This window comes from Alosa sapidissima, chromosome 18 (assembly GCF_018492685.1).
Source record: "Alosa sapidissima isolate fAloSap1 chromosome 18, fAloSap1.pri, whole genome shotgun sequence".
In the NCBI taxonomy this organism is placed as follows: Eukaryota; Metazoa; Chordata; class Actinopteri; order Clupeiformes; family Clupeidae; genus Alosa; species Alosa sapidissima.
This window is the reverse complement of record NC_055974.1, coordinates 15,999,893-16,012,944: the sequence shown is the minus strand read 5'-3', so window position 1 is coordinate 16,012,944 and position 13,052 is coordinate 15,999,893. Positions and strand designations below refer to the sequence as shown.

The 13,052-nt window shown below is 42.4% G+C and overlaps 1 protein-coding gene across 1 annotated transcript; it reads right to left on the bottom strand.

Moving 5' to 3' along the window:
- Positions 1 to 90: 90 nt before the first annotated feature.
- LOC121689474 (copper chaperone for superoxide dismutase) lies at positions 91 to 12,268 on the bottom strand. The gene is made up of 8 exons (XM_042069340.1): positions 12,166 to 12,268; positions 11,201 to 11,273; positions 9,062 to 9,199; positions 7,746 to 7,920; positions 3,677 to 3,737; positions 3,075 to 3,152; positions 2,236 to 2,339; positions 91 to 1,628 (listed from the first exon to the last, which is right to left on the bottom strand). Exons 1-8 carry the CDS (start codon positions 12,187 to 12,189, stop codon positions 1,475 to 1,477), a joined length of 807 nt encoding a protein of 268 aa, XP_041925274.1. The 5' UTR covers positions 12,190 to 12,268; the 3' UTR covers positions 91 to 1,474.
- Positions 12,269 to 13,052: the final 784 nt, after the last annotated feature.

Genomic DNA, 13,052 nt, shown 5'->3' with positions numbered 1-13,052 from the left:
ATTGGTAGCACGTAATTGCATATAATTTCGCCTGTGCGTAAAGTGAAGTGACTTGTGCGTAATTAGAAGTGGCTTTAAATGTTGACGGGCTGGCTGACAAATAATTTGTTTATTAATTAAAAATACAATCACAAAGCATTGAATTACAAAATAATTACACGTCATTATGGTACAGCTATGGAACAATATTTCTCATCATGACAGCAAACAAAGGAATAATGCTCTCTGACAACTTGGGAGATTTGAAAGTCAAGGAGAAAAATATTAATTTAATTTTCGCAAGACTCATCTATGGCTGTGTTGTCAAGCATAGGACAAGCTTTAACTATCAATAGTGAGTGTATGTGTCTCTGTCTGTGTGTGTGTGTGTGTGTGTGTGGGGGGGGGGGGGGGGGTTCTGGGCCTAAGTCCCTCTCTCCTAACTTTTGGTTTGCATTACAGCAGTCTGAGATGGCAAACATCTGGAGTTGGTTATGAAGCACAACTCACATGCCTTTCTCTAATTCCCCCGAGAACTACACTTGAGGCCAACAGAGAGATGCTTATAAGAAAGAGAACACAAAAAATAGTTGTGGAGATTTTGAAATGAAACATCACCAAATCACTCCGCTCTCTTACAAACACATGTACCCACACATGCGCACGCGCGCACGCACACACACACACACACACACACACACACACACACACACACACACACACACACACACACACTAAGACACAGACAGTGCGCAAGAGCGGGAGAGAAATGTTTTTTACATTTTCTTTTCTCATGGAAATGAGTGCCCATAGTGGAATTTGCAGACCAGTGGGGGATCTCATAAAGTCCATCTGAGTGGAATGCAGTGCTTTAGGCCAATACATTAAAACTCCAAACATGGGAAGCTCTAGCCTCTCCGCTCTCTGAGACACTTTGTAGTCAGTCACATACTCATTCACACCAGTGCAAAGTCAGTTTAGTCTCTCTTTCATTGTTCATAACTCTAACTACCAAACCTGGGGTGCATTTCAACTATGTGGTTTTGTGACAAACCTGGGTGAGTTAACCTAGAGGATGTGGTAAACCTTCTAATAGAAGAGTCCTATGGCTTCATTTATCCTAACTTAACAAACCCAATAAGCTCTTCTATTCAGAAGTTTACTACTTACTGTTAATTAATTACCCAGGTTATCACTAAACCACATGCTTGAAATACCCCACAGAGCAACTACACCAATTAATTGATATTCTCGCTGTTCTGTTAGACACTTAGGAATTCTGAGATGAAGAATCTTCATCTTGGGATATGATCATGAGACAGACGTGGAAAACTCCAGCTTCAGTGAGTAAAATTCCTACCACATATTCCAACCCTTCACTACACCATCTGGGTCAAATTAGTGCAATTCTTCAAAAACCTGCACATGGCAGGACTTTTACATTCTGAAGTCAGAGTTTTCCACCTCTGTGCTCAGGTGAGGTGAGGTGAGGAGGTCACAGATTGGCGCTCGGGGGGTCGGGCTTCTGACGACCTTTCCCGGCGATGGGGAGATCTCGCTCCTCCCACAAAGTGACGCCGTCGCAGGCACAAATCTTTTTGGTGTTCTGGAAAAGGCTCGCAGAGCGAGCGATGATGCCACAGGCCAATCTGTATGACGCACACACACACACGCACACACACACGCACACACAAAAAGAGAGAAATAGCACATGCATCTCAAGACAACTTTCCATTCATTTAAACACACTCCACATGTTTGCAGTTTGTATTCATGTCATATCTCTGCATGGGACTGGAAAGAAAACAGACTTTAAGTCAGAGATGGGAATATCTATTGATCATCAACATTAGAGTGGGTGTTAAGAGTTTGCTGCACTGTCAGTGGTTTCTTTCAAGTGCTTTTCTGATTTATGACCCCAAACTACCCTTTCTGGCACAGAGCGGGTTTTACAGAGGAACATTCCTGGAAGCTAAGGACCTGTGTGTGTGTGTGTGTGTGTGTAGGGGTGTGTGTGTGTGTGTGTGTGTGTGTGTGTGTGTGTGTGTGTGTGTGTGTGTGTGTGTGTGTGTGTGTGTGTGTGTGTGTGTGTGTGGGGTGGGGGGTGGGGGGCACTGGTCAAATATGTGTTCAAACAGAGCAGAAGGCAGTATGTGGGGAGGGGGGGGGGGGGGTCCACGTACTGTTTCATGTACCTGCACATACACGTACATGCGTACACACACGCACACACGCACACACACACACAGCTCATACCTCTCTCCTGAATTCCCTGTTATCTTGGATAAGGGGTGACCACCTTTTCCCAGGTCATCCTCCCCAGAATCCACCACCAGAGATCGACCAATAACATCCCAGACCTGGATAAGACAACAGCCAATCACACACCAGACTGATGGTGCCACAGGGAGAATGAGTCATTCATTATCAAGAATATAAGAATCATTGACAAACCACATAAGGGTTCACAATATGCTCTCACAGTATGGTCTCTTCCAATCTAAAGAGTTTATTGATTTTACTGATTCATTCTCTGTCAATCACTTTTGGTTGAAAAGCACTAGTAGGTAGTTGTATGTAAATAAAATGTCATTACTATCATTATTATTAAAATATCATATATGCTGTTTGTTATGCTGTGATTCTCTTTTATACTTCATAAGTATACCTTTATGTTTTATTTTTTCGAAGGGGCTTAGGACTTAAGTGGAATATAATTGAAGACAGCCTACATAAAATATTTGTTTTCTGCTGATACAAGGGATCTTTTGTTTACAAGCATGAAGGGGAACGCATCAGGAATGTCCCTGACTTTGGCAGAACAAGATCGATTTCTAGACATTGTGGGCTCTCTCTCTCTCTGTGTATGCGTGTGTGTGTGAGTGAGTGTGGTAGTGTCTGTGCCCTTCACAATGTTTGTGTGTGCATATGAGTGTATGTATTATATTTCTGCTGTGTGTGTGTGTGTGTGTGTGTGTCTGCCCTGCAGTGATGTGTGTATGTGTGTTAAGTGTGCATCAGTGTGAGAGAAAGTGTGTGTGTGTGTGTGTGTGTGTGTGTGTGTGTGTGTGTGTGTGTGTGTGTGTGTGTGTTACCTTCAGCTGTGTGTCCTCCAGGCGGAAAGAGGCCCGTCCCTCGGGTCCTGCCTGGATGTTGCCCAGGTCACCCACGTGCTGCAGGACAGAGAACAGACAGACGAGTCAGCATGCAAACATCACAGCAGCAAATCTAAAACCTCATTTTTTACTTTTAATCTCTCTCTCATCTCTCTTCTTTTCTCTCTCTCTCTCTCCCTCCCTCACTGGCCCAGAAACCTTCCCCTATGGAGTCAGATGGACTAGAAATGCGGTCCTCAAAGCCATCGAAGTTTCCGCATTGGCTGGTTATGATTTTACCTCCCTGGCATTCACATGTATGTCTCTGCTAAGACGACCTTAGTGTAACTTGTTAGCTGAATGCTGGAGACACTGACCAGTACCATTCATTGCGATTTCAGACTGAAAAAATCCATTCAACTTTTATTCTGTCCAATTCCGCTAACTTGTGAAGTGCTAGTGTTTAGTTGTGTCCAGCAACAGAGATTTAAATAACTTACACAGCATGCACAAACCCTTCAAGAACATTCTATCTTTTCTATCCCAGAAACACAGTTGCAACACAGCGCCTTAGAAATAGCTGGGCAGGGTGGCAACCGTACCCTCTCGGAGTCCTGTGGTCCGCCATGTGGTTTTCCATAGGGGTTGTAGTGCTCTCCACAGCTGAGAAAGGGGAGAGAGGGAGAGAGTAGAGGGGAGGGTAAGAGATTGCAGTGATTAACCTCTTCATGAGACCTTTCAGCATGGAGAGCTGATTCAGGCCGCTTCAAAGGTTCTTATTGTTCTCCAACCAAAAAAAAAAAGCTGCCATTTCATCCTATTAGGGGCTGGTTTGTGGTGTGTGTGTGTGTGTGTGTGTGTGTGAGAGAGAGAGAGATAGAGACTGTATCAAGAGTATATGAGAGTATAAATATTCAACACGTGTTTATAGCTAAAGAGAAAGAGAGCGGGAGAGATATAGGGTATGTGTATGAGAGATATAGGGTATGTGTATGAGAGATATAGGGTATGTGTATGAGAGATATAGGGTATGTGTATGAGAGATATAGGGTATGTCTATGAGAGATATAGGGTATGTGTATGAGAGATATAGGGTATGTGTATGTTTGATAGAGCATGAAGGAGCAATATAAAGGGAACAGGACAGAGAGAGTGAGAAAGTGTGTGTGTGTGTGTGTGTGCATTTGTGTGTGTGTATGTGTGTGTATACTGAAGGGGAAAGGGGAGATAACCTTTCCATCAGCTTCAAAGTAAAGCTGCCAAATCCGGTTGGAAATCCTCTTAAGCTAATCAATTCTCTTCCTCTTTCACTCACATCAGCAAGAGGAACTGATGAAATCTGAAACAGATCACACACACACATACATTCTGTGTGTGTGTGTGTGTGTGTGTGTGTGTGTGTGTGTGCTCACACATGAGAGAGGAAAAGGGAGAAAGTTCTATTTTCTGTGTGTGTGTGTGTGTGTGTGTGTTTTCAGACATCTTAGAAATACATTTTAGAGTGTTTTGTTCACAAAGGGGATATTTGTGTGGTTAATGCATGCATAAATATATGACTGACAGGGCCATTGTGTAGTCATGATATTATGAGTGTGGGTATGTGACAGCTCTGTAGTGTGTTGAATTCTATGAGAGAGAGTGGGGGGTAGTGATGTCACTAGCATAGTACAGCACAGCAGGAGAACACATAAATAAACATTAGTAGAGGCCATGAATCAGATCGTTAAGATCGGTGTTATCACAAGGCAAGACCCAGTAACCATAGTAGTAAGAACTTCTCCTGCACTGTTAGCAGGAGAAGGCAAGTCTCTCCACTCGGCGGCCATATTGCAACGCATTTTGGGCACTTATCGGGCATCTATTTCAGGCAGAACTGGGTGTGCGCAAGGCTTTGAGTGCTGTGTCTCATTAGAAAGTCTCTGCTATTAGTTCCTATTCTGTACTTCCACTACACCCACAATACACCCTAGTGGTTAAACTAAGTATTACTTCTCATGAACTGATTATGATAAGACTGAACACAATGAAGGGTGTGCCCTATGGTAGTCCTCCCAACTCCATCAGATCCTCATTTTTCATTTGAAGATTGCAGCCGTAAGTCGTTTGACTGCTGGCGACTTGACATGGCTGTAAATTGGGCCTGTCCCCTCAAAGCTGCTGTTGGAGCCGAGTGAACATGTTCAACCCTGCCCTGGATTTGACATGCGGAATGTAAACATAAGACCGTGAAAAGTGGTCAGATTTCTAAGCCAGTCTATCGCTCTATTGTTTGCCGACTTGTCATAAACCTTCATAACTCTGTCCCAAAGTAATACAAATTTAACTGTACGAAAAAAGAAAAAAAAATACTAGACAGACATACAGGTATTTGTTTGATGCTATCTCGTATTTTCATCATTTTCCAAGTTATCATTCTCTCTACCGACATTGGAGATAAACCCCCCAAAAATACATACCGGTAGTGTCCTAATTTAAATGCTAGGGAAAGTGCAAAGTCTAAAGTCTAACTTAAATTATTTGTATAATTAATACCATGAGAAATATCCTTAGCACAAACAGCAGTGGGTCAGGTAAAAGTTGTCTCATGCCACATGATGCTGTTATGCTGTGCTCATGGATTGACTTTGCCGAGCATTTAAATTAGAGGCTACAGAGTGGGAGCCTGGTGAAGTACAATGTAAACTATATTCTAAGACTATAATGATGTAAGAATGAATAGGATTTATTATCATGTCACACAAGGACTTATTTATTTGTTTCATGCATTTGCCTGCTATGTGATTCAGCTCTGGAACCAGTTTCCAGATGACATAAGAAATGCTCAAACTCCTGCAGGTTAAATTAACATTAAACTTATTCTCAGTGGCTATCTCCTAGCCTGATCAAATCCACTTATTTTTTAATTAATATCACTCTGTATTTTATGACTTTCATTTATGCATTTTAGTTATATTTAAGCATTTGCACTTTATTGTGTGTTTTATCACCTTTTATTATGTGTTCTGTCTGGTAACACAAAAATAAAAAAATAAATTAAAATACATAATTTTCAATCTTTACATGCCCTTGGTAATTAACACAGAAGCCTATTTCTCAGACATTCAGCTAGAATGGATTAAGATCCCATGTACATTTCTAGAGATGAGTTAACCAGCTAAAAATATATCAGGTAAAGTTTACTGTCACATATCCACTTCTGTTCATATATCATCCAATTCCTCCATCTACCCATGTCCTTGATTGCAATTCTCCATCTACCCATGTCCTTGATTGCCTAGCCTTTCTGCCCCCCCCCCCCCCACACCCATCCCCAACACACACACAAAAAACACACACACTTACATCATCACTGTCATCACCTCACATACATACAGCACACTGCTTGCTACAGTAAGCCTCCTCTACATACTTGCTGCACACTGCCGCCCCCCCTCCCTACATACACAGCACATTGTATTCAGGATCTTCTCCAACACACATCCTCTACATACTTACAGCACACTGCCCCCACCTACCCACACGCACACTACACACATACACACACACACACAGTCACTGCTACACTCCCCTCCCGCCCACACACACATCTTCATCACTCACATACATCATACATACAGTACTCTGCTTGCAATAGTAAGTCCCTTCACCATACTTGCAGTACACTGCCCCCCCCCCCCTCTCCCCTACATACACAGCACATTATTTCATCAGGAAGCTTCTCCAACACACATCCTCTACATACTTACAGCACACTGCCCCCACCTACCCACACGCACACTACACACATACACACACACACACAGTCACTGCTACACTCCCCTCCCGCCCACACACACATCTTCATCACTCACATACATCATACATACAGTACTCTGCTTGCAATAGTAAGTCCCTTCACCATACTTGCAGTACACTGCCCCCCCCCCCTCTCCCCTACATACACAGCACATTATTTCATCAGGAAGCTTCTCCAACACACATCCCCAACATACTTACAGCACACTGTCCCCCCCCCCCCCCCCCCCCCCAATACACAGCACATTGTCTCATGAGGAAGCTTCTCCAACACACATATTGCACACTGCCCTCTCCCCACATACACAGCACACTATCCCATCTCCCCTGTCATCCCCCCAACACACACACCAAGACCCCTGGCAGTTGGGTTAGCCCCTTGAGCCGTGGATCTGCCCAAGGTTTCTTCCTTGGTAAGGGAGTTTTTCCTTGCCCCTGTTGCTCTTGGGTGCTCCTTGTTGGTGCCCCCCCCCCCCCCCCCCCCCCAATTCCAATCCTCCCCCACCTTTCTTATGCAGCCCTTGCCACTTAATCTACTAAACCCCTCTTCTACTGCACTTTTTACCCCCCCCCACTTTGCACAAATAGGCTGACACCAGACATAATTTCACTGCATTTCTTACTTCCAGTAACTATATGCATGTGACAATAAACTTCCTTGTATCCTTGTATCCTTCTGTTGTACCATAATAGGACCCATTTTCAGGTACATACAAATGTGTGTGTGTGTGTGTGTGTGAGTCTGTCTGTAACAATGTAAAAGTTATCCATAAAATAGGTGCTGAAATTTGCATCAGGTTTGCAACGCAGATTGCATGTCATCTATGTGTATGTGCACATATGCATGGTCATGTGTGTGTGTGTGTGTGTGTATACCTGCGACAGTCCTGCGTGAGGTCTCCCAGGTGATGCACATGCAGGCCGTGTAAGCCAGGCTGCAGGCCATCGATGGTGCCGTCGATCAGGCAGCGCTCCTGGGACAGCTGCAGGAACCGCACCACCCCCTGCACAGGCCCACAGCCAGACAGCATAGCCACGGCAGAGCCCAGGTCTGATACACCCGCACGCACACGCACACACACACACACACACACACACACACACACACACGTACACCACAGGGACGTACACCACACAAACACACCCACACAATACACATAAGACACACACACACATAGCAAACAAACACACAAACACACACACACACACACACACACACACACACACACAAACATACAGGGGTAGAACATCAAAAAAGTGGTAATGAGGAGAATAAAAAGAAAGTAAGAAAGAAAGAAAGAAAGAAAGAAAGAAAGAAAGAAAGAAAGGGAGGAAGAAAGGAAGGAAGGGAGGAGAGAACAATAATTGCTCCTATGATGTAGAAGAACAAACATAACACATCTGATCAGAGCTAACCTACATGTTCTACCTTCACAGTGTGTTGTTTGGGTTTCTGCCAACTCAGAACTCACTGGGAACACTCCAGGCTTCTAACTGGGAGACACTCCTGAGCTAGGTAACGCACAAGGCTCCACACCTCCTCACTCTTCACTGTAAATCCCAGCAGTCAAACTAACTTGCAATACTTGTCCAGTGGCCATGAGGACCCAGGTTCAGGTCTGGCATGAGGTAATTTCTCGACCCCCTGCTCTCGCCCACTCATTTCCTGTCTACTCTCCACTGTCCAGTCAATAAAGACTAGAAAAGCCCATAAATAAATAATGAATGATATATATGAAAAATGCATTTATTTTTCATTTATTTATTTACATAAATAAATAAATGCATTCATTTAAATAAATAAATAAATAAATAAATAAATAAATAAATAAATGCGTATACATACATACATACATACATACTTGTACATACATACATACATACATACATACATACATACATACAGTAGAATTCGTAGCTGCACCAGGAAGAGAGTTTTAAACGCTTTTTAACGCTCAGTTTTTAAAACTTGAATGAGAGAAAGTGGGCTATCCATGTAAAGTGTGCCCAAATCAGCCCCTTAAAAAGCACGGCTTCACTTGTGCATCCTCCCTGGACTACAGCAACTGTTATCTGTTATTGGTGTAATTGTGTTATCAAAGTCTCCCATCTCTCTGTGACCGCAAACAACAGAGAGAGAGGAAAAGCTGAGTGAATAGAAGCTTCCGGAGGGACTGTGGAGGCCCACTCACCCTGCTGCCCACTGCCCATGCCCTTGAGGACGGCACGGCGTCCGGTGCTCTCGATCAGCTGCTGCACCTCCTGGGCCGTCAGAGACGCTTCCACCAACACTTGCTCCTTACTCAAGTCCACCTGCACCGCCTGGACCCCTACACGCGCACACACATACAGATCACATACACACACATACACACACACACACACACATCACGCACACACACATCACATACAAACACACACACCACACACACACACAATCACATACAAACACACACACCAAAATGTTCATATATGTGCCTGTATTTTAAGTTTGTGAAAATAATGTTAAATATGTTCAGTGATATTAGTTGTATACTTTATACTATAGCATAGCTTTGTATATACAGTGCCATAGTGTGATTGTGTGTGTGTGTGTGTGTGTGTGTGTGTGTGTGTGTGTGTGTGCAGTGTTTCTGTACACTGTACAGTCCTAATTAAGTTTTTTTCTTTAATTAATTGTATAGCGTATATTGTGTGCCATCTGTTCTGCGTGGCACTATGGTCTGTGTGAAATGCACTGTTGTCCCCATGTAGCACGTGTCATTCATGTGTATACAGAAATTACTTGACTTCACTGACAGTAGGCTACATGTATCTGTATCCACATACCACCTCAGCTAAGCATACATACATACATACACATTGTTAAAAAGTAGTTTGTCAAGGGTCTTAGGGTTTGGCACAAATGGCAGAAGTCAGAAATGGCGTGAATGATGATATTTATTTTTCCATCACCAAAAGTATGAGTCATCCAGTGCAAAATTATAGGAGAAAATAATGCAACGAAAAGAAAGAGAAAATAGAAACAAAAATACTTGATAAACGAAACAAAAAGGCTATGGCTATATTCAGCCAGAAACAACAGCACTAGATTTAACAACACTAGGCTTTTAGGCTTATTAGGTTTTACACAATACCTTGCACTATAAACAACAGCAAGCAGTTCTGTTCCTTGAGAGATCTCCCTCCAAATGACAATCACCCATTTTATGCATTGGCAAAACCCCCACCTAATTGGTAACTACCATTCGTCGATACACAGGCAGGGGTGTTTACTCATAATATCATAAATTCACATCAAACACAGTTAAAAGGGCACCGGTACACAATAAGAACACATTAGGCCTACTTAATAATATCATTGCATGGACACATGCCATTACATACAAAGTACAGAGTCGACTAACAATAATTGATTTAGCAAGGATGCAAGTGCGTCGTTCGCGAACGCACCCTTCCATATAATCATCCCGTATCAGGAGCGTGCTTCCTAGAAGCCCCAGGAAATCACCGGCTATAGCGACGGTAAGAAGTTGTACTTTTGAAGTCCATGGCAATGAATATGAATAGTTTAAACACAAGTCCGTTGTTTAAAAGCACCACATGTTTAAGTTCGGTGCGGCCATTATATGGTCGCGTGAGGACGCGCAGATAGCCGCGGCGTCACACACATTCACAGGCAATACAAAGACCCTTACATACTCATGGACATCGGTCTGATCATGCATAACCACACTTCCCAATGACACACACATAAACAACATGCCTGCAAGCAAGTGTAAAGAATCGAATTTCCACACCAGAGCAGCAGCATCTGCTCCAGAGTCAGCTGAGCTAAGATATGCATCAGGGAAAGGATAGGGGCCAGTGCGTCTGTGGGGCCCCTTGACCAGTGAGGTCCTCTGCAGTGGGCGACTGGTGTTAATGGATGCCTGACCTAACTGTAAATGTATACAATATAGACCCAAAGATCCTTGATTACTACGCTTGAACCCTCTCTGATAGACCCTTTCAAGAGAGTTCCATTATCAGCATCATAGTTGGCCCCACAAGGCTTCCGTTTTAACATTCCATTTGTTATCTTAATGCAGAGGAAGTAGATTGGGAACCAAATAGCATTGTTTTTGTTTTTATTGTTGAAAGGGTCTATAAGCACTATGCAAGCAAGCCCATTGTCATGATAGTCATGAATAGCAGTGGGGAGTTCCTTTGGGGAAATGCTGTTGTGAATAAAAGAACATACTAAATATATGAAATTGCAAATCAGTAATGGGTTGCTAGGGGAGATCAGCTATACTTGATGGTTATTTCATTAATGACTATAAACTCACCTGGCTGGTTCTCCAACGTGCTGCGGACTGCGTTCACACAGCTATCGCAGGTCATCTGCACAGCAAACTCCAACTGTGGAGAAGAGGATCTATCATGTAGCCTATGCCTAACTGCAAGTTCATTATCAATCTGTTACATGCCCTTTCAAACACAGAACTATGAATATAGCAGTTCATCACAAGAAAACCATATCAGTAAGAGTAGTGAATTATACTATCAAGGTATGTCTAACTGTGTTACATCTGTGTTGAACGTTGACAACTACTGTTCATTCTGCAAGAGCTAACAGGTCTGCATTCACAAGACATGAATAGAGTTAGGCTACTGGTCAAGGGCTTACACAAAATAATCACATATTGTAGGCTATAGAATGATGACCCATGTCACTAGCACCAGACCTGCAGAGCAAATTCAAATTTGCCAAAGGTTCGTCTGGGTTCTCCCAGACTAATGCCACTACTGAGTCAAAGTAATAGCCAAACGATTAAGTTACTGCGTGGTCTGCAACAACCTCTCGTTTGTGAGCAAGGTAGCCTTCCATGCCCCTCCAAATGACAGCATGGCACAGACTTCAGTTAATTCATACGAATATCATAGAATAGTAGGCGAAGTAAATCACTAATCAAAATGTCTAACTGCACGTGTTACATCTGTGTTATTGTTTCGTGACTGTGGTCAACACTGCAGTCAGTCAAAAGGTCTGCATTCATAAGACTTGAATTTACTGGTCAAGGCAACAGACACAAGAATAAAAACACTGTATCTATGATGATCTATGTGACTACTGAAAGTAACTATTAGCCTATCATTACTGTAACAATGTAGTTCTGGCAAGTTTGCAACAACGCAGTAGAGTAGCCTAGCGTTATTTAGTCTGTCCACGTGGAGTCAATAAATATTCATACACAAGATATGTCAAGAATGGTCTATATTGCAAAAAAGAAAGAACTTAATTTTGTTTAACCTTCGCAGATCTGCCTGTTTCCATTTTCTTGTCGTACGCCGTCACAGGGGAATGAAAACAGCATGCTACTTCCGCTATTGACGCTTGATCTGACGTCTCTTGAAAACCACTTCAAAATAAAAGTCACCACCAGCGTCTCAATTGTAGGCTCAATTGTGTGGGTGTTTCTGCTACGGTCACTTTTGATATAAATAAAAAACCAACCCCTATACAGTTTAATTTTAACCATCACAGTCTGTAGGCTAATACATGCACACGTAAGGGATAATGTATAAAACGCCGGTCATTGTCGGGAAATAGGTCCCGACAGGGCGGACCGGACCCCGACGCGCAGCATCATTTTATGATTTTAAAATACAGTTACTAAGCATTGCAATAAGGACCCATAATTAATACTTCAAGAGAAGACATGATCTTTACCTGGCTTTTTTGAAATGTGAGTCACCTGGTAGGCTATGGTTGGTAAACATATGTTCACTGCTCACTAACTTGCTAATTTCTGTTGCACTAGAAACTAGATTCGTTTTGCTTTGTAAAATACTTATAATGCCTCAAAAGTAAGGGAGCATTTTGAAAAAAAACAAAAAAACAAAAAAAAAGCGTATGAATAATGAAAACAATATTGGAATATGGTCTCTTGAGCAATATGTCTGTGAAACACTTTCATTTGAAATTATGTCATTTTGCAAACGAATTAGCTTGTTTTATGTGTTTCAATAGATGAGGTGAGGGACATGTACAAAAGTGGTATTTGGACCCCTAAATGCTTTGAATCGTATTATTTCAAAATTGTACATAATATAAGACAAGATGGAGGCCTCTAACACAGTGTAGCCTACAGTATATATATATATATATATATATATATATATATATATATATATATA